The sequence below is a fragment of the Saccopteryx leptura genome, chromosome 3, assembly GCF_036850995.1.
Source record: "Saccopteryx leptura isolate mSacLep1 chromosome 3, mSacLep1_pri_phased_curated, whole genome shotgun sequence".
Classification (NCBI taxonomy): Eukaryota; Metazoa; Chordata; class Mammalia; order Chiroptera; family Emballonuridae; genus Saccopteryx; species Saccopteryx leptura.
Genome location: NC_089505.1, coordinates 218,470,547 through 218,496,644, shown reverse-complemented (window position 1 = coordinate 218,496,644; position 26,098 = coordinate 218,470,547). Strand labels below are relative to the sequence as shown.

The 26,098-nt window shown below is 41.3% G+C and overlaps 1 protein-coding gene across 5 annotated transcripts in view; it reads left to right on the top strand.

The window, feature by feature from the left end:
- The window catches only part of UXS1 (UDP-glucuronate decarboxylase 1), a 162,381-nt gene that overhangs the window by 53,054 nt on the left and 83,229 nt on the right, over positions 1–26,098 (top strand). For 2 of the 5 annotated variants that reach the window (XM_066377548.1, XM_066377551.1), the window contains exons 2-4: positions 15,585–15,612; positions 17,117–17,180; positions 18,346–18,389. The exons of 2 other annotated variants lie outside the window; for them this stretch is intronic. In XM_066377548.1, coding sequence (XP_066233645.1) covers positions 15,585–15,612; positions 17,117–17,180; positions 18,346–18,389 — 136 coding nt within the window. The remainder of the gene's footprint in view (positions 1–15,584; positions 15,613–17,116; positions 17,181–18,345; positions 18,390–26,098) is intronic. One more of the 5 variants, XM_066377549.1, reaches the window with a different exon arrangement.

Genomic DNA, 26,098 nt, shown 5'->3' with positions numbered 1-26,098 from the left:
AATGTATGCTCTTACCTCCTTTGTCAAATATCAGTTGTCCATAAAAGTGTGGGTTTATTTCTGGGTTCTCGGTTCTGTTCCATTGATCTATATGCCTGTTCTAATGCCAGTACCAGGCTGTTTTGAGTACAATGGCCTTATAGTATAACTTGATATCGGAAGTGTGATACCTCCCACTTTATTCTTCCTTTTCAAGATTGCTGGGGCTATTTGTGTTCTCTTTTGGTTCCATATACATTTTTGGAATATGTGTTCTATATCTTTGAAGTAAGTCATTGGTATTTTAATCGGTATTGCATTGAATTTATAAATTGCTTTGGGTAATATAGATATTTTAATGATGTTTATTCTTCCTAACTATGAGTATGGTATATGCTTCCACTTGTTTGTATCTTCCCTGATTTCTTTTATCAATGTTTTATAATTTTCCGAGTACAAGTCTTTAATCTCCCTGGGTAAATTTATTCCTAGGTACTTTATTTTTTTGGTTGCAATGGTGAAGGGGATTGATTCCTTAATTTCTCTTTCTGACAGTTCATTGTTAGTGCATAATAATGCCTCTGATTTCTGAGTATTTATTTTATATTCTGCCACCTTGCTGAATTCATTTATCAGGTCTAGTAGTTTTTTTACTGAGAGTTTAGGGTTTACTATATACAATTTCATATCATCTGCAAATAATTATAGTTTTACTTCTTCTTTTCTAATTTGGTTGCCTTTTATTTATTTTTCTTGTCTGATTGCTGTGGTTAGGCCTTCTAACTATGTTGAATAAGAGTGGTGAAAGGGGGCACCCTGCCTTGTTCCTGTTCTTAAAGGGATTGGTTTTAATTTTTGCCCATTGAGTATGATGTTGGCTGTGGGTTTGTCATAGATGGCCTTTATCATGTTGAGGTATGTTCTCTGTACTCCCACTTTGCTCAGAGTTTTGATCATGAATGGGTGCTGGATTTTTATGAAATGCTTTTTCTGCATCTGTTGAAATTATCATGTGGTTTTTCTCCTTCCTTTTGTTTATGTGATGAATCACATTGATTGATTTGAGAATACTGTACCAGCTTTGCCTCTCAAGAATAAATCCCACTTGGTCATGGCATATGATTTTTTTCATATATTGCTGGATCCGGTTTGCTAATATTTTGTTGAGGATTTTGGGGATACTGGCCTATAATTCATCAGGGATACTGGCCTATAATTTTCTTTCTTTGTGTTGTCTTTGCCTTGTTTTGGAATCAGAATTATGCACACCTTATAAAAGGAGCTTTGAAGTCTTCTTTCCTCTTGAATTTTTTGAAATAGATTGAGAAAGATAGGAGTTAGTTGTGCTTTGAATATTTGGTAGAATTCACTTGTGAAGCGATCAGGTCCAGGAGTTTTCTTTTTTGGGAGTTTTTTTATAACTGTTTCAGTCTCATTTGTTGTAATATGTCTGTTTAGGTTTTCTGATTCTTCCAGATTAATTTTTGGGGGATTATATGTTTTAAGGAATTTGTCCATTTCATCTAGGTTGTCTAGTTTTTTGGCGTACAGTTCTTCATAGTATTTTCTTACAATATTTTGTATTTCTGTTGTGTCAGTTGTTATTTCTCCACTCTCATTTCTAATTTTATTTATTTGAGTCCTCTCTTTTTATTTTGTTGAGTCTGGTTAAAGGTTCATCAATCTTGTTTACCTTTTCAAAGAACCAGCTCCTGTTTTCATTGATCCTCTGTATTGTTTCTTTAGCCTCTATGTCATTTATTTCTACTCTGATCTTTATTATTTCCTTCCTTTTACTAGCTCTGGGCTTTACTTGCTGTTCTTTTTTTTTAGTTCTTTTAGATGTAAGGTGAAGTTATTTATTTGAGCTTTTTCTATTTTCTTGAGGTATGCCTGTAATGCTATGAACTTCCCTCTCAGGACTGCTTTTGCTGTGTCCCATAAATTTTGAATTGATGAATGCTCATTATCGTTTGTTTCTAGGAATTTTTTAATTTGTTTGATCTCATTGTTTACCCATTCATTATTTAATAACATGCTATTTAGTTTCCAAGTGTTAGAGTATTTTTCAATTTTTCTGTTGTGGTTGATTTCTAGTTTCATGCCATTGTGATCAGAGAAGGTGCTCGATATGATTTCAATCTTCTTAAATTTGTTGAAACTGCTTTTGTGCCCTAACATGTGGTCTATTCTCGAGAATGTACCATGAGCGCTTGAAAAGAATATATATTCTTCTGTTTTTGGGTGAAAGGTTCTGAAGATATCTATTAAATCAAGTTGATCTAGTGTGTCCTTTAAGTAGTCTGCTGTTTCTTTGTTAGTTTTCTTTCTTGAGGATATATCTAGTGATGTTAATGGGGTATTGAAATCCCCTACTATTATAGTATTGTTGTTGATCTCACCCTGTAAATCCATCAAAGTCTGCTTTATATATTTAGGTGCTTTTATATTAGCTGCGTAGATATTTATAATGATTATATCTTCCTGTTGGATTGCTGTCTTTATCATTATGTAGTGAACTTCTTTATCTCTAACTATAGTCTTTGTTTTAAAGTCCATTTTGTCTGATATAAGTATTGCTACTCACGCTTTTTTTTCATTTCCATTTGCGTGAAATATTTTTTTCCTTCCTTTTATCTTCAGTCTATGTCCGTCTTTTGATTTAAGGTATGTCTCTTGTAGACAGCATATGTATGGGTACTGTTTTCTTATCCACGCGGCTACCCTATGTCTTTTGATGAGATCATTTAAGCCTTTTACATTTAAGGTTATTATTGATATGTAATTGTTTATTTCCATTTTATTCTTTAAAATTTTATTCCTCTTTTGCTATATTCTTTTTCCCCTTTGATCTGTTTACAACAGGTCCCTTAGCATTTCTTGCAGCATCAGTTTGGTTGTAGTGAATTCCTTGAGGTTTTTTTTTTTTTTTGTCTTTAAAGCTTTTTATTTCTCCTTCAATTTTAAATGATAGCCTTGCTGGATAAAGGAGTCTTGGTTGTAGGCTCTTGTTCTGCATTACTTTGAATATTTCTTGCCATTCCCTTCTGGCCTCAAGTGTTTCTGTTGAGAAGTCAGATGTCATCCTTATGGGGGCTCCTTTGTAGGTGATTGTCTTTTTTTTGTCTGGCAGCTTTTAATATTTTCTCTTTATCACTTAGCTCTGGTATTTTAATTATGATGTGTCTTGGTGTTGATTTCTTTGGGTTTCTCTTTAATGGAGTTCTATGTGCTTCCTGAAAATGTGAGATGTTTTCCTGCCTTAATTGAGGGAAGGTTTCAGCTATGATATGCTTGAACAAAGTCTCTATCCCTTGTTCTTTCTCTTCTTCTTCAGGAAACCCTATGATGCGGATGTTATTTCTCTTCATGTTGTCAGAGAGCTCTCTTAGAGTTTGCTCAGACTTTTTGAGTCTCTTTTTTTTTCCTGCTTTGCTTCCATGCCTTTATTTATTGTGTCCTCTAACTTGCTGATTGAATTCTCCACTTCATCCATCCTGCTTTTAATCCCTTCCATTGTGTTCTTCATTTCAGATATTGTAGTTGTCATTTCTGACTCATTCTTTTTTTATTAATTCTTTTTTTATTAATTCCTTTTTTATATTTGTCTCTTTATTTAGGTTGTCGTAATGACCATCTATTGTTGTTCTAATATCTTTGAGCATCCTAACAATCGTTATTTTAAACTCTGCATCTGGTAATTTAGTTATATCTGATTCATTCAGGTCCTTTTGTGGAGATTTCTCTTGGTTCATTTTGTTGCATTTCTCTGCCTTCGCATTTTCTCTGTGTAAATGAAGGTTTAGGCCACTGGAGTTTAGTGGGTATGGCCTTTGTTCCCTAGGTATGGTCTGTCTGCAGGCCCGCCACCCCCTCTTCTGTTGCTGCCTGGGGCTTTTGAGTTTGGGCGTTGCCAGTGCCTGCCCAGTGGGGCTGTTGCTGTGGTTTCCACCTCTCCTCGGGATTGGCTGTGATCTGCTCGGGTGCACAAGCCTTCGTGGCCTTGGCCTTTGCCCCACTCCCCTGGGTGGCATTATGTTCGGCCTAGAGGGCAGTAGCGAGCACCTTTGCTCAGCTTCTGGTCTCCACCTGTTTCTGGGCTTTTTCCCTGCTGTTGCAGGAGGAGCCTGCTCATGCATCGGCTGTTAGCTTTGGCTCCACCCAGCTCAGTAGCAGAACTCCGCCTGTTCTCCGGTTTTGACTCCACCCCCGCGGGAGGAGCCGGCTCCCAATTCAGGCCACATGCCTCAATTCTGTGTGTGGGGCAAGGCTGTGCTCCTGCGCACTTGCTCAAGGGCTGGTCTTTACCCCTTCTGGGATTCCCGCCCTTTACCCGTGGTCTGGATTATAGGCTGCTGGCAACTGGGCTTGACCCCTTTTGCACGCCCCCTTCTCCCCAGCCGGGCAAGACTGAGCTCACTCCTGGGCCTCAGTGTCAGCAAGCTGGCTTCCGCCCTTGCTGACAGAACCACGCTTTTGCGCCCCACTGCAGCTGTCCGCCCTCCTGCAAGCCCTCAGCCGTGTGGGGTGTGGGTTCTGCAGCTCAGATCCTAACACTCACTACTATAGACCCGAAAGCTCCCTCCTTCTAAGCGACTCTGCTCTGAGGGCTGCAGGAGAGCTTGTTTGGTTGGTGTCCTGCTTCCCCTTGCTGGTATTGCTGTTTCCCGGGGAAATATTCACTTCAGATTTGGGGAGTGACTCGTTCCAGGGGTTAGGGTTGGCTGTCTCTCAAAATGTTTCTCCCTGTGCCTCCTAGATTACGCTCTCTGCCTGCTACTCTGGGACTCTCCTCTTTCCCTGTCCCCCGGAGCCCTGGGTGAGTGGTTGTGATAGAGGTGTTCTGCTGGGTCCCTTTAAGAAGAATCCTGGATCTGAGAAATCAGACTCTTTCTCACAAAACAGTATCCTGACTTGTTTCCAGCTAAATATGTCCTTATGTCTCTTTTAGGCACTGGGGCTGCAGGCTGGGGCTTTGTTCCTGGGATTCAGGAACCTCCCCTCTCTGCTAAACTCACTTCCCCCCTCGCGAGACTCTTCCAGCTGCCTTTTGCTCTGGGGAGCTGGGCAGCCCTCTCAGGGTTTCCTCTTTTCCTACCAGTCTCGGTGTGGCTTCTTCAGTGTTCCTTGGTTGAAGAGTCCTCTTAGTTTAGTCCAAAGTTGGTTTTTCCAGATGATAGTTCTTAAAATTAGTTTGTAATCCACTTTGGTTCTGGGAGGTGGATGTTGGTACATCCGCCTACTCTAGCGCCATCTTGACTCCGCCTGTCATTGGTATTTTAATTGGTATTGCATTGAATTTATAAATTGCTTTGGGTAATATAGACATTTTTATGATGTTTATTCTTCCTAACCATGACCATGGTTTATGCTTCCACTTGTTTGTATTTTCCTTGATTTTTTTTGTCAATGTTTTATAATTTTCCGAGTAGAAGTCTTTAATCTCCTTGGTTAAATTTACTCCTAGGTACTTAATTTTTTTTGGTTACAATGGTGAAGGGGATTGTTTCCTTAATTTCTCTTTCAGACAGTTCATTGTTGGTGTATAAAAATGCCTCTGATTTCTGAGTATTAATTTTATATCCTTCCATCTTGCTGAATTTATTTATCTGGTCCAGTAGTTTTTTGACTGAGACTTTAGGGTTTTCTATATACAATATCACATCATATATCTGCAATTAATGATAGTTTTACTTCTTCTTTTCCAATTTGGATTCCTTTTATTTCTTCTTCTTGTCTGATTGCTGTGGCTAGGCCTTCCAGAACTATGTTGAATAAGAGTGGTGAAAGAGGGTACCCCTGTCTTGTTCCTGTTCTTAAGGGGGTTGGTTTTAATTTTTGCCCATTGAGTATGATGTTGGCTGTGGGTTTGTCATAGATGGCCTTTATCATATTAAGGTATGTTCCCTGTATTCCCACTTTGCTGAGAGTTTTGATCATGAATGGGTGCTGGATTTTATCAAATGCTTTTTCTGCATCTATTGAAATTATCATGTGGTTTTTCTCCTTCGTTTTGTTTATGTGATGAGTCACATTGATTGATTTGCGAATATTGTACCAGCCTTCCTCCCCAAAATTAATCCCGCTGTATCATGCTGTATAATTTTATTCATGTATTGCTGGATTCAGTTTGCTAATATTTTGTTGAGGATTTTAGCATCTATATTCATCAGGGATATTGGCCCATAATTTTCTTTCTTTGTGTTGTCTTTGCCTGGTTTTGGAATCAGAATTATGCTCGCCTCATAAAAGGAGCTTAGAAGTCATCCTTCCTCTTGAATTTTTTGATATATTTTGAGAAAGATATGTGTTAGTTCTTCTTTGAATATGTGGTAGAATTCACTTATGAAGCCATCAAGTCCAGGAGTTTTCTTTGTTGGGAGTTTTTTGATAACGGTTTCAATCTCATTTGTTGTAATCGGTCTGTTTAGGTTTTCTTATTCTTCCAGATTGATTTTTGGAAGATTGTGTGTTTCAAGGAATTTTCCATTTCATCTAGGTTGTCTAGTTTTTTGGCATACAGTTCTTCATAGTATTTTCTTACAATATTTTGTATTTCTGTTGTGTCAGTTGTTATTTCTCCACTCTCGTTTCTAATTTTATTTATTTGAGTCCTCTCTCTCTCTCTTTTTTTTTTTTTTTGTTGAGTCTGGTTAAAGGTTCATCGATCTTGTTTACCTTTTCAAAGAACCAGCTCCTGTTTTCATTGATCCTCTGTATTGTTTCTTTAGCCTCTATGTCATTCAATTCTGCTCTGCTCTTTATTATTTCCTTTCTTCTTCTACATCTCGACTTTACTTGCTGTTTTTTTTTCTAGTTCTTTTAGAACTAGAATTAGTTCTAAAATATTATATTGTTGATTCAAACTTTTTCTAGCTTCTTATAGTATGCCTGCAGTGCTATGAACTTCCCTCTCATGACTGCTTTAATGTGTCCTATAAATTTTGAGTTGTTGTATGCTCAATATCATTTGTTTCTAGGAATTTTTAAATTTTTTCTTTGATCTCATTGTTAATCCATTCGTTATTTAACAACTTGCTATTTAGTTTCCATGTGTTTGAGAATTTTTGAGGTTTTCTGTTGTGGTTGATTTCTAGTTTCATGCCATTGTGATCAGAGAAATTTATTGATCTGATTTCAATGTTTTTAAATTTGTTGAGACCACTTTTGTGCCTTAACGTGGTCTATCCTATAGAATGTACCATTATTACTTGAAAAGAATGTATATTCTGCTGCTTTAGTGTGAAAGGTTCTCAAGATACCTATTAAATCGAGTTGATCTAGTGTGTCCTTTAAATCTGCTGTTTTTTTGTTAATTTTCTTTTTTGAGGATCTGTCTAGTGATGTTAGTGGAGTATTGAAATCTTCTACTATTGTAGTATTGCTCTTGATCTCACCCTCTATATCAGGGGTCTCAAACTCAACTCAGCATGTGGGCCGCAGAGCAAGATTTCAGCCGTTCGGCGGGCCGCACTAGGTCTACAAAAGGCAACTGTTACGCAACACTTTTCAGTGTCACAAAACGACCAGAAACTGTAGTTCGTGGATTAGTCTTGGGCCGCACAAAATTGTTCGGCGGGCCGCGAGTTTGAGACCTCTGCTCTATATCCATCATCATCTGCTTTATATATTTAGGTGCTCCTATATTAGGTGCGTAGATATTTATAACGGTTATATCTTTCTGTTGGATTGCTCCTTTTATCATTATGTACTGGCCTTCTTTATCTCTTAGCCTTTGTTTTAAAGTCTATTTTGTCTGATATAAGTATTGCTACCCTAGCTTTTTTTCATTTCCATTTGCATGAAGTATTTTTTTCCATCCTTTTACCTTCAGTCTATGTGCATCTTTTGTTGTAAGGTGTGTTTCTTGTAGACAGCATATGTACGGGTCCTGTTTTCTTATCCACACAGCTACCCTATGTCTTTTGATTGGATCATTTAATTCATTTACAGTTAAGGTTTTTATTGATATGTAATTGTTGCCGTTTTATTCTTTAATGCTGTATTCCTTTTTTGCTATATTCTTTTCCCACTTTAATCTGTGTACAACGGGCTCCTTAACATTTCCTGCAGCATTGGTTTGGTTGTAATGAATTTCTTGAGGTTTTTTTCATCTGGGAAGCTTTTTATTTCTCCTTCAATTTTAAATGGTAGCCTTGCTGGATAAAGCAGTCTTGGTTGTACGTTCTTGTTCTGCATTACACTGAATATTTCTTGCCATTCCCTTCTGGCTCAAGTGTTTCTATTGAGAAATTGGAAGTCATCCTTATGGGTGCTCTTTGTGGGTGATATCCTGTTTTTCTCTGGCAGCTTTTAATATTTTCTCTTAATCAGTTAGCTTTGGTATTTTAATTATGTGTCTTGGTGTAGAGTTCTTTGTTTTTTGGTTTTTTTTTTGTATTTTTCTGAAGCTGGAAACGGGGAGAGACAGTCAGACAGACTCCCGCATGCGCCTGACCGGGATCCACCCGGCACGCCCACCAGGGTCGATGCTCTGCCCACCAGGGGGCGTCGCTCTGCCGCGACCATAGCCACTCTAGTGCCTGGGGCAGAGGCCAAGGAGCCATCCTCAGCGCCCGGGCCATCTTTGCTCCAATGGAGCCTTGGCTGCGGGAGGGGAAGAGAGAGACAGAAAGGAAGGAGGGGGGGTGGAGAAGCAAATGGGCGCTTCTCCTATTTGCCCTGGCCGGGAATCGAACCCGGGTCCCCCGCATGCCAGGCCGACGCTCTACCGCTGAGGTCTTTGTGTTTCTTTTTAATGGAATACTCTGTGTTTTTTGAAATTGTTAGAGTTTTTCCTTAATTAATTTAGGGAAGTTTTCAGCTATGATATGATTGAACAAAGTTTCTATCCCTTGTTCTTTCTCTTCTTCAGGAACCCCTATGATACAGATATTATTTCTCATCATGTTGTCACCGAGCTCTCTAAGAGTTTCCTCAGACTTTTTAGTCTCTTTTAGTTTTTCTGGTCTGCTTCCATGCCTTCGTTCAACTTGTCCTCTAACTCGCTGATTCGATCCTCAGCTTCATCCATCCTGTTTTTAATTCCTTCCATTGTGATCTTCATTTCTGATATTGTATTTGTCTTCTCCGACTGAATCTTTTTTAATATTTAATTATCCTTTTTTACACTTGCTATTTCTTTATTTAGGTGTTCGTAATGGCCATCCATTGTCATTTTAAGATCCCTTAAGCATCCTTATAATCATTACTTTAAACTCTGCATCTGGAAGTTTGTTATTTACATATCACTTAGTTCATTTCCTGGAGGTTTCTCTTGTGGTTTCATTTAAATTGCATTTTTGTGTCTTCTCATTATGTCTGTGTGTTTGGGTGTATTGTCTGCAGAGCTGGTTGAGTCTATGCTTGGTGTTGCCTGCCTCCTGTTTTCAGTTGTGTTTTTTCTAGGTCTTCTTGGGTTGGCCTACAGATATAAGTATTGAGGTAGCATTTTTATTTTTTGTAGTTGGAATCGGACAATTTTTCTAATACCTTTAAAAAAATTGTTTGATTTTAGAGAGAGAGAGAAGCATTCATTTGTTGTTCCACTTCATTTTGCAATGTATTGTTTGCTTCCCTTATGTTGCCGACGCTCTAAGTACCTGAACTAGCTAATTGCCTAGGGCACAGGGCTCTCATTTTCAATTATAGCTTTAAAATAAATAAATTTTTGCCCTACATGAAACTTTCTATGTAATAGATTCTTTTGGTCTAGGTTTCCCAGCATAGCATGAAGTCTAGATACAGACATAATGAGAATTGTAGAACCAGTGTGCCTCAGTTTGCATACAAAGTATTTTTAAAATTAATATTAAAATTAGAATAATTTAAAATATCTTGGTAGCTATGTAAAGGAGTTTGGTTTTAAATCCTTTGTCTATAATGGTGAGAATCTTTTCTCTTTTATACTTTACTTAATATTGAAAATCCTTGTATTATACGTAATAAATTTAATTTAGTTCAGTTTAATTCCAATATTTATTGAGTACATCTATTAGTAATTCCTTTTTAGACACTGTAAGGTGGGTCACAGTAATGTAAGTACAGGGCAGAATTTAAAAAGCAACATGCATTTTTGACAGTATTTAACATGCAGTGTTCCAGGATAGCTCACACAAAACACAGGATCAGGGCTTCATAATTGTGGGAAATCACTTATGTTTCTTCCTTGAAATGAGTCTGCAGTTAAGGCATCTTTTATTGCCTTGTCTGGTGCTGAGTGCTTTTCATGCTCCAGAGCAAAGCATGTGGAGCTTTTGAGAGTTTAAAAGGAAGCCAAAACACTTGACATAAAACTGTTTTAAAGATTAATTGGTAATAACACTTTTTGTAGATAAAAAGTACTAAGGAAGGGATAAATGAAAGAAAGTGCAAACATTCCTTGACCTATATTCACCTCATTTTGATGCCTGGCCCTCATGTATTTGGTGTTGGAGATGTAAATGAGGAAACACCTGATCTTACACAGAGATCACCTGTAAACTGCCAATTCAGAAAGAAGTGTGTAATAGGCCCTGTGGCAAAACAGAGGGCCTCCAGTGTCCCCTGTGCAGGGGGGGAGGTTGAGTGCTCAGGTGAGATTGAGTGCATTTCTGGCCTAGGCAGGAAGCCATCTCCAGAGAGAGCTAAAGGGTTGGGTTGGTGAGTGGTTTAGGGAAGGTGCAGAATCTGGTGGAGGGGGCTACTGTGAAAGGCTGGTTGGTGGGGAGGAGAAGAGACTCGTGAAAGCTTTGGGGTTGACTGGAAAGAGCAGGCTGCTGGGAGGGCAGTGTGCTTCCAGGTACTGAAGGTTACCTGAAGAGTTCTAAGCCACTGAAATAGATTTGGGTGTTGTCTGCTTATATCCATTTTTTTTTTTCTATTTATAAAGGGTGGTACAGCTGTGGCTCTGGGTTTCATTCCTGGGGCAGATCCCCAGGTCCCTTTCTGCTTCCCAAGGGAGAGATGCTTAAACAGGACAGGTGGGAGATGGAGGATTCAGGAGATCCTGGTGTCTTCTAGGAAGGAGAAAGTGTCCAGGGGTGTTGGAAAACAGCTGTGTTAGGCTTGCTCGCTTTTACTTTGCATGATTAGTGCGTGAGCATGTGGCAGAGCCATGTGTGTGTGTGTAGCCTACATAAGGCTACAGGTACTTTCCCTCAGGGCTTTTTAGGCTACAGGTACTTTCCCTCAGGGCTATTTAGGCTACAGGTACTTTCCCTCAGGGTTGTTTAGCATGGGTTGCTTGCCTGCTGCTACTATAAGGGGCCATTTTTCTGTTCATTTGCCTGCTGCCATGAGAAGCTGTTTTTCCCTGCCTGTTTGCTCATCTGCCGTTGTGAGACTCTAGTAAATGGGAATGACCTTACACTTTCCAGCTCTGCTTCCTCTACTGTTTACCTGAATCCAGTGTGAACCTGCCTGGCCACCGACATTACATCTGACGTAATGGTCAGGATTCAGATCATTTCAGTACAGAGCTGCCAAGGGTAGCTTAGAGGAGTGGCTGTTATTGAGCATGTGGTTCTGGGTGGCTCTCCTGTTGGGGGCTGTGGGCTGGGTGTTTTTTACAGCTGAGCAACCAGAAACTAAAGCTCTGTGCAAGAGGCCACCTGAATTCAAGAACTCCAGTGTGGGTTTGAGACTGAGTGCCGACAGTGGCAGGAGCTGAAATAGTTGATAGAGTATGAATTACAGCTCAAACCTCTAGTTTGCCCTAGAAGCTAAATGCTGGCAGCGGCAGTTGTTAGAGACACAGTTGTGGGTTCAGGAGCTTCAGTTTCAGCTTCAGACCATGAGCTAGCTGCTGCAAGAGTCAAAGTAGTCGTTGAAGAAGGAATTGTATTTGTCCCGGTAGATTGGCTTTGAGTTGGTGGTAGCCTCGAGGTGCTTCCAACTCAGAGGAAGAGGTTTGAGCTGTAATTGCTGTCAGGAGACTCAGAGCCCAGCTGGTGGTCACCCAGAAGGTGAAAACCCAGTAGCCAAAACTGCCCTAGGGACAGTCACAACCCCTTATGCAAGTAGTTGAGCCCTCTGTGGTCCAGCCTACACCCAGAAAGACTTGATGGAGTTAGGAGCAAAATTCAAGCAGAAACCCACTGAGCCCCTGGCAGCTTGGTTGCTATGGTTGTGGGACACGGGGTGGATGGCATCATGTTCTCTGGAACAGAGATAGAGAAATTAGCCTCCATTACCACATACTCCTTGAGGCAGCATCCTCAGAACTGCCATGACAACTCAGGAAATCATACCCTGTTAGAATGAGTGATGGCTGCCATTTGTATAGTCTGGCAGAATGCTGGGGACTTACCTGGGGCAGTGAGTCGGTGGCCATCATATATTGAGCTGTAGCAGGTCCTCCAGGTACTGGGTATGAGGAATGCTGCTTTCAACCTGAGGCCCTGTGGGACAGATGAGGAAGTGTTTACAGCAGTGATGAGGGACTTATTCTCTGTAGCGCCCTGTCAGCCCTTTTTGAGTCACTAGTTACTATCTTGGGCCCATATGTGGGGAAACCCATCAACGTGGTTACACTAATGGTAACAGATTTGGAGGAGGTAAAGGCAGCATGGAACCATAAGGCTGTGTGGGCTGTTGCCCATGCTCCCTACCCCACCACAACTGACAAGAGAAATGTGCCTGTAAAGGTTACCTGAATACAGGTGTGGGTAGATTTGAATGTGGCTGGGGCAGATAGAGGGAAATTAGATGGCAGGTCTAATAAAGTACTGTTAGAGCTTTGGCAGCAGCTTAAACCAGAACAGAGGTTCCAGCCACTGAAAAAGTGCGGGAAGTAGGTGGCCCTGGCAGCTGCCAAGAAAATGACTGGCTCTCTGCAAGATTATATATTGGAGAGAGCTGAAGGAAAGGAGGATCCCCAAGACCCGTTGAGCTAGTTTAAATAGGGGGAAAGACCGAGGGACCTGTCTAGCAACAGAGACAGGCAGAGAGCATGAGGCCCTATGTGTAATTGGCAATCCACTGGTACCCTTCTGATGTGCGGCAGGTGTTGGGCCTAAATGATAATACATGTTTTGCAGCAGCTGAAAGAACTGTCATGGAGACACAAGCCTTGAATGTGTTTGACCCTGCCAGGCCCTGTGACCTCTGAAGGGTTTGAATGGGGCTTGTGGCAATGGATAGAGCACTTATGGAAAGGTGCTGAGGTCTGTTATCAAAGAGCTGTATGGCTAGTTGCCTGTAATGGACCTTCACCTTGGTGATTTGCACAGACAGCTGAGTTGTCTATCATGGACTGATTATTGAGCGGTATAACTGATTCTAGAAGCAGAGACTGTGACAAGAGGGTGCACCAGCTCCCTTTGCATTATGGACATGCCACTTGTGGACAGTACTACACTCTCAGTGGGAGGGCGTGGCACCTGTGGAAGCCCTCCTGTACCAGGCAGCTATTCCCATCCAGTTGCAGATAACATACCAAGGACACTAACTATTCAAGCTGGGCTTTGGACAGCAGGACAACGTGCTCCTTCCTTCCCCAGCAGTGCTCCTTAAAGACCTACAGTGGAAATGGCCCTGGGTTATACAGGCCCCCCCACCTGCAATGGATAGCCTTGTTGGCACTGTGAGGTAGGGAGTTAGGAGTGGGCCTCCAGTTATCTACCTAGGCAGAGTGCTCAGGGAGACATTTGAAGGGCACCTTTGTAATTGTTGTCATTTTGGTACAGCTTGTGCCTTTGTAATTCTGTTGCTGTGGTCTGTACTGTTTCTGTTTATGTGAGGTACCTCACTTCTCACACAGGGAAGATACTTGTCACGTAGATTGTGAGGTGAGCAACCCTAAAGGGTGGACAGTAGGGAAAACAGCTGTGTTAGGCTTGCTCACTTGCACATTGCATGATTAGTGTGTGAGCACGTGGCAGAGCCACGTGTGTGTAGCTTATGTAAGGCTATGGGGTGCTTGCCCTCAGGTGGATTACCTGCCCATCACTGTGAGGGGCCGTTTTGCTGTTTGTTTGCCTGGTGCTGTGAGAAGTGGTTTCCCCTGCCTGTTTGCTTGTCTGCCTTCACGAGACTATTAAACAGGAATGGCCCAACGCTTTCTGGCTCCGCAGTTCCTCTGCCGTCTGCCGTCTTCTTGAATCCAGTGTGGGCTTGCATAGCCTTGGCCACCAGCATAACAGTGCTCGAATCATCATGGAAACTCAGTGTTTTGGCATTTTCAGTCTTTTTCTATGCATTTTTAGTATCAGGTGTCATAATGCATATATATTTTTTTCTTCTGGAACTCTCATAACTGCATCCTCATGTTACAACATAGTTGCATAGTCATATTGAATGGCTTTCTGATTTCATTGAGTAGCGATATCTTAATTTAGGTAGTGGCTTTCCAATTGTTGGATATTCTGGTTTATCCCATTGTCTTTTTTTCTTTAATTATAAATAAGACCATACTTTATGAAGGCAGCTTTCCTATATATATGGTAATGGCTTGAAGATAATACTCAAAAGAAAATCACATGATCTAAAGGTATAAAAGGTATAAACGGAATAAACAGTTTCTCCTTTTTTTGATGAATAATGAATATATTACAGATTTATTTTAGTTTCTTCCATTTCTTGCTCACTTGCCACTTTTATTTAGTTGTATTTATTAATTTATTTTCAATTATAATTTCCTCTATTTGAGGAAGGATATGATTTTATGGAATCCACAACATGTTTCTTCTTAATAGTGGGAATTTCTTGCTAGGGGTGTGATTTTGGACACTTGAGTTCTATTCAATAAACATTAATTAAAGCTCTGCTCTGTACGAGAGGGTAGCAATCAGAAGATGTCCAGGAGTAGCTCCAACCTGAAGGCTTTCCCAAGATCACAAAATTGCTGCCCTGCCATGGTGAGGGTGTTTGTTATTTGCTCTCCTTCTTTCCCCACCACCTAAGAAGCACCTGAGTACCTGGCCCCGAAGAGGAGTTCAGCATTTGGGGAGTGACCACGCAAAGGCTGTGTGTGGTGGAGGTTACTTGAAATGGTCACTCAATGTCCAGTATTATGTTTTCAGAGTCATCCATGGTAAAATTTCACCATTGCAGCTGGACTGATTTAGGCATGTTTACTGAGTGCCAGCTGAAGACAAGGATAGCCTGCTTTGCAGGTGTCTGTAATCAGGGAGCTAGGCCAGCCACTGAGACATGGGAATGTAAGGGAGATGGGATAGGTGCTGAGAGAGGATAGATGATTGCTAGTTGAAGTTAAACCGCATGTCAGGTCTTTATTTAACTTCTCTGGGTTTTGGTCTCATCAATATTTAAAGGAAGTGGGCGAAGAGTTTCAGATCTTTTCTTGGCATGCAGGTCTTTGATCCTTGTGACTGGCTCTGCCTCAGACAAAGATTGGGGACTCCTGTTATCGAAACACATGTAGAGTTGAACACCAAACCTCAAAAGAGATATTCCAAAATTGTGGGGGTATAGGATTGTGTTTTCACTTAATTTTTAGTAGGACAATATTTTAACAGTGTGCATTGTCTTGTTCTTGTCTTCATGAGCTATAAGTTAGTTTTCTCAGTGAATTTTAAAACATTGGTTAAAAATTAAAATTGTATTTATTGAAGTTCGTGAATGTCATGAACTTAAGTATTGATATTTTCTTCTTTCCTTTACAGCTGTTTGGGGCAACTTCGTTGGTATGAGGTAATTATTTTTAATAATTTGGATATTGTGATGGGGTTTTATGGACACATTTCAGTTACTACATATATACCATTGTTATGGGTTAATTGAATTTTTTTTTTACAAAATGAAACAGAATATTTTGCTATTCACACATCTGGGCTGTGTCTTCGTGGTTTTTTTTTTTTTACAGAGACAGAGAGTCAGAGAGAGGGATAGACAGACAGGAACGGAGAGAGATAAGAAGCATCAATCATCAGTTTTTCGTTGAGACACCTTAGTTGTTCATTGATTGCTTTCTCATATGTGCCTTGACCGTGGGCCTTCAGCAGACCGAGTAACCCCTTGCTCAAGCTGGCGACCTCGGGGTCTCGAACCTGGGTCCTCTGCATCCCAGTCCAATGCCCTAACCACTGCACCGCCGCCCGGTCAGGCTGTGTCTTTGTTTTTAAGTGAGAGGAGGGGAGATAGACTCTTGGATGAGCCCTGACTAGGATCCACCCAGCAACTGCTGTCTGGGGCCAACACTTGAACCTACTGAGCCACAAGAGGGGAAGAGAGAGAGGGGAAGAGAAGCAGATGGTCACTTCTCCTGTGTGCCCCAACTGGGGATTGAACCTGGGATGTCTGCACATCGGGCTGATGCTCTATCCACTGAACCAACCAGCCAGGGCCTGGGTTGTGTCTTCTGTGGATATTTTCAAGGATAAGGCTGGTCTTTACTCCAGGGGCAGACCACATGGATGCTCAGACCATCTGTCTATCCCGAGGACTCTTCTAGGCTTCTGTGCATTATCTGTGTTGCCTAATAAGGCAGGAGGAACACTTATAAACGTAAAATCCTGTGTTAATGTTAAAAAAAAAAAGTGAGCAAAAAGTAATCGTTCATTGTAAGAACAAATTTGGTGCCATTAGTACAGTTTTAACTTACAGAAGAATTTGTCTTGGTAGTACAGTGAAAAGAATAGCAGTCATGGTTGTGGTGACTGAGTTGGATTTGGAAGTTGAATGCTGCTGTGTGAGGCTACAAGGGTGACGGGTTGCTGTGCCCCTCCAGACTTTTCAGTTTGGGTTGGTTTTGCAAGGCAGGGCCCTGTTATGCTGAATCCTGCCACCAGGGCTTGTGTGTGTCTCCCAACAAAGGCTTCTGTGTGTGGCTAGGTGGGGTGTTCAGATCTCATTTAAAGGAGCTCTTGTTTTTTTACTTGGAAAAACTCCCATTTTGTATTAAATCTCCAGGAAAGCCCAGCAGTCAGACTTGTACTTCTGAAGACACAGCTCTTGCCTTGAAATCCCATGTTGGGTGTAATGTGAAAATGACATTATTTTAATTTAATTGAAATGTCTCCCTGGTCCTCTTATTTTCCTCTAGCACACCCCCTGGTGGAGGGAATTGGCTCACATGACTGATATTTGGGAAGGAGAGGGAGGTGGGTTGTAGGCTTAGGTTTGTGTTGTGGAAATTTGTTCAGAAATAACACTAGATAGAAGTCATAAAGCCTTTCCATTGATCTCAGTTTTGTAGCTTTCTACTCAACAGGTCTCTCCAGGAAAATGGTGAACTAAAAATTGAAAGGAAGATTGAAGAGGTTAGTCTCTTTTATATTTCTCTTTCTTTCATTCTTTCTACCCTCTTCTTCCCTTCCCTCCCTCCCTCCCTCCCTCCCTTTTCTTCCCTCTCTCTCTTTATTTTTATGTTCTATATATTTATTTACTTTAGTTCCTTTGCTTGTGCTGGTATCTTTATTGTACCATATCTCAAAAACGGCCACTTATTAATAGGAGACTTTGTGTTTGTTTCACTGTAGATGCATCTCTGTTTTAGCCTGGGTCTGTTCTCTACAGGATGCTTTATTAAAACAAATTCTACCTTAAAGGCAAAATGAATTTAAACTTTTATAGGACGTTTTGGGTGAGCCTTTCTCAAATTTCTTAGAGAAAGGGAAGTGATTACCAGTACCAGGGATGGTGGCAAGCACCAGGTCCACTCACCTGAGTAGAAGCTGAAAGGAAAAAGGCCCAACTCAGATGCTAGGATTTAGGGAACATAAAGAGTGTCGTAGATGCAGATGGGGACATCACACACCGCTCACTGAAGGTTGGCACCTCTGGTTGATAGTACACCTTCTTTTTAAAAATAATTTCTTATCTTTTAGTCAAATAAATGTAGATGTGGATAGACCATTGTAACGTGGGCCTGGGAAGGGATGACGATTTCCTCATTTTGATTTGAACCAGATGCTAGATTCCTGGGGAAGTCTTTGGATTGCCCTCGTTGTTCTGTCCATGCTCCCAGTATTAACACGTGGGTAGCGATTGATTCATGGCCTGTGGTTTTCTGTGCTGGAGCTGACTTCGTGGAGATAACATGCAGAAGCAAGATGTTAAACTTTGGTGGGCGGCTATTAGGGAATTTTTGGTTCCTGAAAAGACTCCAGTGATGTTGAGCTGCCTATTTTTATGAGCCTGAAAACCACCTTTAATACTACTGTTCATAGTAAGGTCGGAAATTAAAAAGGTTAATTTTCTGAGAAACTTACACATCTATGGAGTAACAGTTCCAATGTGCAATTTATCATCTCAGTTCTAGAATTGTGATGGAGGTGGAATAACTTTATTTCAACCTGGAAGTGAATTGTGGAGATTAAAATCTGTTTTGCATATGTCATGCCTATCTGAAATATCAGAGTTTGGTAAAAGTGGTGAAAGACTGTGATTTTGCTTTACAACTGATATGAGTTGTTTTTATTTTAGATTGTTGAACCACTTAGGGAGAAAATAAGAGATTTGGAAAAAAGGTATGTATACTTTTTTCTTTTGCATTTAGGAAAATGCTTTTATCTTAGCAGTTGACCTAAGAAAGTCAATATCTTAGATAAGTTCATCTCAACTGAGTAATTAATTCTATAGTGTGAAAGACACAAGGCACTGTTAAGACAAGAACTTCCCCATTACAAGGTAAATTTTTATTCTGAAATTTGGATGCAGTGTTTTTAAAACTTTTTGACAAACTTAATGACAGAAGGTCATTAAGAATTTTTTAAAATCATTTTTAATTTTTCAATTACAGTTGACATACATTAGTATATTAGTTTCAGGTGTACACTCCACTGATTAGATATTATATAACTTACTAAGTGGTCATCCTGATAAATCTCGCACCCATTGACTGTATTCCCTATGCTATACTTTACATCCCTATGACTGTTATCTGTACTTCTTAATTTCTTCACCTTTTTTTTTAAATTATCCATTGATTTAATGGATAGAGAGAGAGAGAGAGAGAGAGAGAGAGAGAAGCATTGACTTGTTCCCCTAGGTGTTCCATTTAGTTGTGCACTCATTGGTTGCTTCTCATATGTGCCCTGACTCGGATCAAACCTGCAACCTCAGTGCCCGGGGACGATGCTCTATTTACTGAGACACCTAGCCGGATCCTCCCTTTACCTTTTATTACCCACCCCCACCTCCCCATATCTGGCAACTGTTAAAACGTTCTCTCTACCTATGAATCTGTTTCTGTTCTTATTTATTTTGTTTTTTAGATTGAATTGTTGATATGCATTTATTACCATTTTGTTATTCATTTTTTTGTCTTTTTAAATATAATACTACTCTGCTGGTAGTTAACTCCTTTAGCTTTTTCTTGTCTGGGAAGCTCTTTATTGTGTCCTTTGATTCTATAATAAATGATTGCTTTGCTTGGTAGTCTAATCTGGATTGTAGGTTCTTGCTTTTCATCACTTTGAATATTTCTTGCCCTTCCCTTCTGACGTGCAAAGTTCCTATTGAGAAATCAGCTGACAGTCTTAGGGGAGCTCTCTTATAGGTAACTAATTGCTTTTCTCTTGCTGCTTTTAAGATTCTCTGTCTTTATCATTTGGCATTTTCATTATGCTGTGTCTTGGTGTGGGCCTCTTTGAGTTCATCTTGTTTGGGACTCTCTGTGATTCCTGGACTTGTATGTCTGTTTCCTTCACTGAATTATGGAAGTTTTCTGTCATTTTTTCAAATAAGTTTTCAATTTCTTGCTCTCTCCTCCTTCAGGCTCCCCAGTAATGTCAATGGTGGTATGCTTGAAGTTGTCCAGAGGTTCCTTACACTGTCCTCATTTTTGTGGATTCCTTTTTATTATTTGCTGATCTGATAGGGTGTTTTGTGCTTCCTTATATTCCAATGCTGATTTGATTCTTGGCTTCGTGTATTGTACTGTTGATTCCCTGTAAATTATTCTTTGTTTTAGTAAGTGTATTCTTTATTTTAGACTGCTCCTTTTTTATGCTGTTGAAGTTGTCACTAAGTTCATTGAGCATCTTTATAACTAGTGCCTTCAACTCTGCATCTAGTAGATTGCTTGTCTCCATTTTGTTCCTTCTTTTATTGTAGATTTCTCCTGTTTTTCATTTGGTAAATGTTTCTTTATCTCCTCATTTTGGCAGCCTTCCTATATTTGTTTGTATGTATTAGGTAGAGCTGCTATGTCTCCTGGGCTTGGTAGAGTGGCCTAATGTAGTAGGTATCTTGTAGAGCCCAGTGGCATAGCCTCTTCATTCACATTACTTGGGTATTTCCCATGTGCCCCCTTACCACCTTTTTAGTCCTCACCAGTGTGGGCTGTGTATACCCTCCTCTTGTTGAGTTTTGATTGCTGTTGGCATGTCAGTGGGAAGGATTTACCCCCAGGCTGATCAACTGCAAGGACTGGCCGTTCTGCTCACCATCGACACAATGAATGATCTATTGTGCAGAGGCCCACCCCACAGAGCAGGACTTACTTCAGTGGGGATCTGGTACCTGCTGAGTCCACCCCTTAAGTGTGTGGTGCTTCAGCATGGTCTGAAGCTGTCCACTGAATGCACTGGCTCTGGAACCTCCTAGGAGGTGCAGGCCATAGTTAACCACCACCTCTGTTTTGCCTGGAGCTACTTGGCAGAGCTACAAAGTGATCTGCAGATGGCTGTTACTTGTGTTGGACTTGGAGGCACCCAGGGAGGCCAAGCTGTGAACCAAGGCTAGCTACTGCTAGTGCCAGGCCTGGGGCTGCTTAGCAAGGAGTAGAGGTCTCTCTGAGGCCAGATGCTCCTTGTTTGAGAGATTTTTGGAAAATATGAGGCATGAGCCAAGGCAGGATATTCTCATGGAAAGCCACTGGAAACAGCTTGGATGGGTGTATCTCCTGCAGGAGGTTGAGGCCAGTGAGGTTCACACTGGATTTCGGCATACCACAGAAGAACTGTGGTGCCAAAAAGCATTGGGCCATTTCTATTTATTTACCATAGTTCTTGTGGTAGCAGGTGAGTGAACAGGCAGAGGAAACCTGCTTCTTGAGGTGGTGGGCGAGCAAACGGGATAATCCCCTTAGGGAAAGTACCTGTAGCCATATATAGGCTATGCACACAAAAATGGCTTTCTGCCAAGTGCAGAAATCACTAATTGTGTAAAGTGATTGCAGCCAGAAAACAAGAAAGCAAGCTTAACTGCAGCCTTTTCCCATACACTCCACCTCTTTAGGGTTGCTCGCCTTACAATCTATGCAACAGGTATCTTCTGTGATGGTCCCCATGAGAATAGTAAGGTACATTGCATCCATATCCCACAGAAGCAATAGAGACTACAGTAACAGACTACTAAGGCACAAGCTATACCGAAAATGACACTCGAGGTGGCGCATTAGCTAAAGACGCCCACAATTCTTGGAGGGGAGTCCCTGGTTAAGTGCTCTTCCACCAGGCATGCAAGGCCTGGTTTACATTGTCCCCCAAGGCATTTGCCAGCACTAAGCTATGAATGAAAAGAGAATTGTTAGCAGTACTAAGAGAGGCAAATCTTTCCCTTCTGGTACAGGCTAGAGTTTTGTCTACAGACTACACAGTAGCAGGTACCAGAGGCTGCCCCAGGCAGGCATACCAAACCTTATTGGCCTGCACACTAGAATCTTCTGGTTCTATGTGTAGAACTTATTATAGGCCGTATAATGGAGAACTTTTAATAGGCCATAGAGAAATTACCAAGCTGCCCTTTACAATGATGTCTCCCTGAACACTCAAGGGATAATACACTTCTACCTTAGGCAGCCAGGTGCTAGTTGCCCAGGGAGTTAACTGGTGGCCCACCTCTAGTCTCTTACCCCATGATTGCCACCCATCATAGGTGTGGGGCCAGTACCTTCCAGAGCCATGTCCCTTGAAGCCGTTGGCCTTTAAGGAGGGCTGTTAGGGCAGGCAGGAGCACATTGCTCTGCCTTCCAAAGCCCAGCTTGAGTAAAGTGTTCTTGGTGCATATCTGCAACTGGATGTGAGTGGCTTCCCAATGCAGGAAGGCCCCCAAAGGAGCTTGGCCACCTTGTCGGGTCTCTCATTCAAAATCCAGAGTGCTATCCACAAGTGGCATGCTCATCCAGCAAGGGAGCCGATGCGCCTCTCTTGTCTCAGTCCTTGCTTCAAGAGTCCATTATACCACCATTATACCACTCAGTGATATTAATAGTCTGTGGGTGATTGGGAACGTGGTGTTTCCTGTCCACCCTCAGGTCTTGAGCCCATTGCTTCACCATGAAACCAGTGAAATGGGTACCGTTGTCACTTTCAAGAACCAGTGGCATCACAGATGGTCCAGATCCTGTATGACTGTCCTCCAGTCTGGGTTACGGTGGGGTAAGCAACAAGCAGACCAGTGGCAGTATCTACACAGGTGACCACCTATTTGTACCTGTCTGATTTCAGTAAAGATCCAATGATGTCTGTCTGCTCCCATGTCAGTGGAACACGACGTCTTTGGATCTGTCCAGGTGACGCCAGTTGTCTCCGAAGGTGCTCCTTGGAACACACTGCATACTGGTCACAAGCTGTCAGTACTTCTGCATAGGACATAGGCAAGTTTCATAACTTAATAATAGCCCACATAGTTTTCTGCCCTGCATGGAGCAGATACCAGTGAAGCCACTCCGCCATATCACCTGTTGACGGAGTCTCCAACCATCACACCCTTGCCAGGGTGTCTGCCTCATTATTCCTGGGATGAGCTAGAAGGGAATGTCCCAGGACATGATATGATATACTATCACCTATTTCTGGTGTCATACTTCCCATAAGTCCTGCCACATGGCCTGACCCCATAGTGGGCAATGCATTTACCATATACTGGTTAATATGTCAAGTAGCAATCCAAAGGGTCAGTCCACGATAGACAACTCAGCTGTCGGTGCAAGTTACCAGAGGTAAAGGTTCATTACCGGCAACTAGCCATATAGCTTTTAATTCCACCCATTGGCTGCTTTGGCCTGTGTTTGTGTCCATTTAAATAGGCTCAGTGGCCAGATGGAAGGTTATAGCCATCTACCTGGCAGGTTGGCCCCTGCTAGAGCCATCAGTATACCAGGCATCATTGGGGATGGGTGTCTGCCCTTCCTGGTAGGGACTGACTTCAGGTTCTGCCTCTTGAGCTCCAGCTGTGCCTGACTCTAGGGTTGCTTGGGTGACGGGACCCAAGACTTCCTACAGTTCGGTCCTCAATGGGCCGGTGTTAAGAGCACAGCGTTGTTGCAAGTATGCACCCTAGTTGGCCAGGGTGGAAGTTTGTTGCCCAATTTCTCATCGATCCTACAATGGGGCATGTTGTCTTGACCGTAACTGGAGTGGTCATAATACTGTCAGTGGCTAGGAGGCAGCATACAGAGCTACAAGTTGTTTCTCCACTAATAGTAACAGACTGCAGCACCTTTCTACAATTGGGACCAAAACCCAATAGGTTGCTATAAGCACTCTGTTGCCACAAACATCATCCAAAACCCTAAGAGGTCACATGGTCAAACACATTCAAAGCCTGTGCCATCTTGACAGCTCTCTTAGCTGCTGCAAAAGCACCTGTGTCTGCTCCGTCCAATCCCACTGAATTCCCTTCTGATTATATTGGGGGCACAGTAACTGAGCCAAATGGGGTATGAATGCTCACTAGTACCCCAACAGACCTAGAAATTCCTGTAACTGTTTTACTTTAGTGGGCACGGAGAACACCTGGATCTTATATATAACTGCGTCAGGGATAACTTTAGTCTTACCCAACCAAACAACCCCCAAGAACTTGACAGATAATTCAGGTCCTTATAATTTGCCCTCATTGACTGCCCAGCCACAGGCTTTCAAATGGGACAGCAGAGTAGGGAATGCTTGCTCCAATTCTGGAAGGGAGTCACTGGTTAACATGGTATCATCAATGTAATGGTACATACAAATTGCCTCTGGCTGTTTTCATTTAGCCAGGTCAGCAGTCACCAGCCCAGGACATAAGGTGGGGTTATGCAAATAGCCCTGTGGTACCTGCTGTAAAGGTCCATTGCCACCCTTATCAAGTGAAGGCACATTGGTCTTGACTCTGCAGCTGCATCAATAGAGAAAAAGACACTAGCCAAATCTCCACAAAGTGGTATGTCCCCAACTCAGGGTTAGCCTTTACATTGTCTGTGACAGCTTCCCTTCCTGTCTTAAACAACCAAGCTTCAGGCAGTTGAACTTTTTCTTTGACTGTATTTTGAAAACTTTGTGTGTCTGGAGTAACAGTTGGGTCTTCAGAAGTTTACAAAAGAAAAATAGAACATTTTTTTAGGTTTATTTAATTTATTTTTCTGTTGTGCATCAATATTGTACAAGTTTTTTTTATCAAGTCCAGAATAAATGGGAGCATTTTTTTTATTTTGGTGTTCTCATTAAATGATTAAAGAAGAATAAGGATGAATAAAATTCATTGATCAAAATGTATTTATTCATTTTCTTCTCCTTAATTGGTAGTTTTTATGTAGTCAGGAAAACTATTAATTTCACTTCTTAATGAAGTGAAAGTTGTTAGTATTTTTAACAGATTCAGTTGTAATAAAAGATTATTTGTAAAAAAAGACAATTGGACTTTGGGTGATGGGAATGCAGCATAAGCAAATGGCAAAATAACCTAGAGCTGTTTTCTCTGAACATATGTACCCTGATTTATCAATGTCACCCCATTAAAATTAATAAAAAAAAGATTATTTGTACTTTAAATTATTCTTGCCATATGATGCTGAAATTATACTGCTTGTAAAATTTCACTGGATAAGAGCAAGAATTTCTGACTTCAGTATGACTGGCATAATTTAGTTACCTGTTGTAAAGCCAGTAGTATCTAAGGCCTTATCACAGCAGCCTGGCCCATGCAGGTTCGCATTGGATTCGGATGGTCGGTAAAGAAATAATGGAGCCAAGAACTGTTGGGCCATCATCTTTAATCCTAGCTTGCACCTGGCGGGCAAGTAAAACACACACTGGGCTCCAAAACCCACTCATTCAGTGCTCACAAAGCTACTGACTTATCCGAGTTTCCTAGAATCAAAGGTTTCTAGCTCACCAGACTTATTCACCTCTGTTCCCCATCTCCTTCCTTCTCCCTGCACAAACTCTGCACTAACTGGCTTCTCACTCAGCACTCTGCCATCTTGGCTGCTTCTCCTGGCCTCCTCCACATGGCCTTTCTCTGCTCTCCTCTCTGCTCTCTCCTGTCTAATGCTAATAATCCCAAGAACCAAGAGAGCAAGCTCCCGTTCTGCCCCCATTTTATAGTGCAGAAATCCAAACCTTTAATCCAATATACAAAATAGGGAAGTCTCTGATACAAAGTCACTTATCTGGGGCATGATGGGATTGCGCCACCCCACATCAAAAAGGGTGTGAAAGGCTTAGTCCTAAAACCAAGCCTCAGGTATAAGGATCCTGCCTGCCCACAGCCCGCCCCCAACACACATTAATATCACCTGGGTGACAGGTTTCCATGTGGGCAGCGCCATCTTTAACAAAGTGAGCATAATATATTTTATCTGCCCAACACCTGTGAAAAGTGAATCAATTAGATAACATTTCTATGAGGCAGTGTCTTACAACATAAGATCTCTTTTAAGTGTGAGAATTATCGAATTCCCTTTGATACTTTTCTGATCTTTCCATTAACATATATAGTTACCCCCTGTACCCATTATATTCACCACTCAATCCCCTTCTCATCTGACAAATATCAGTCTGTTTTCTGTATGATTTTTGCTTTGCATTTCTTGTTTTTATTTTATTTTTTAGAGTCCACATGTGAGTGAAATCACACAGCACTTACCTTTCTCTGACTTATTCACATAACATGATACCCTCAAGGTCCATCCATGTTGTTGCAAATGGTAAGATTCCCTCCCTCCCTCCCACCCTCCCTCTTTTCCTTCCTTCCTTTCGCTGAGTAATATTGCATTGTATATATCTACCACAACTTTTTATATTTATTCATCGATGGACATTTAGGTTGTTTCTATACCGTGACTGTTGTAAATAAATAAATCTGCAGTGAATATAGGGCTGCATAAATCTTTTCAAATTAGTGTTTTTCATTTTTTTTAGAATACCCACAAGTAGAATTTCTAGGTCATATGGTTGTTTTACTTTTAATTTTTGAAGGGAAGTCCTTACTGTTTTCCACAGTGGCTGCTCCAACTTACTTTTCCACC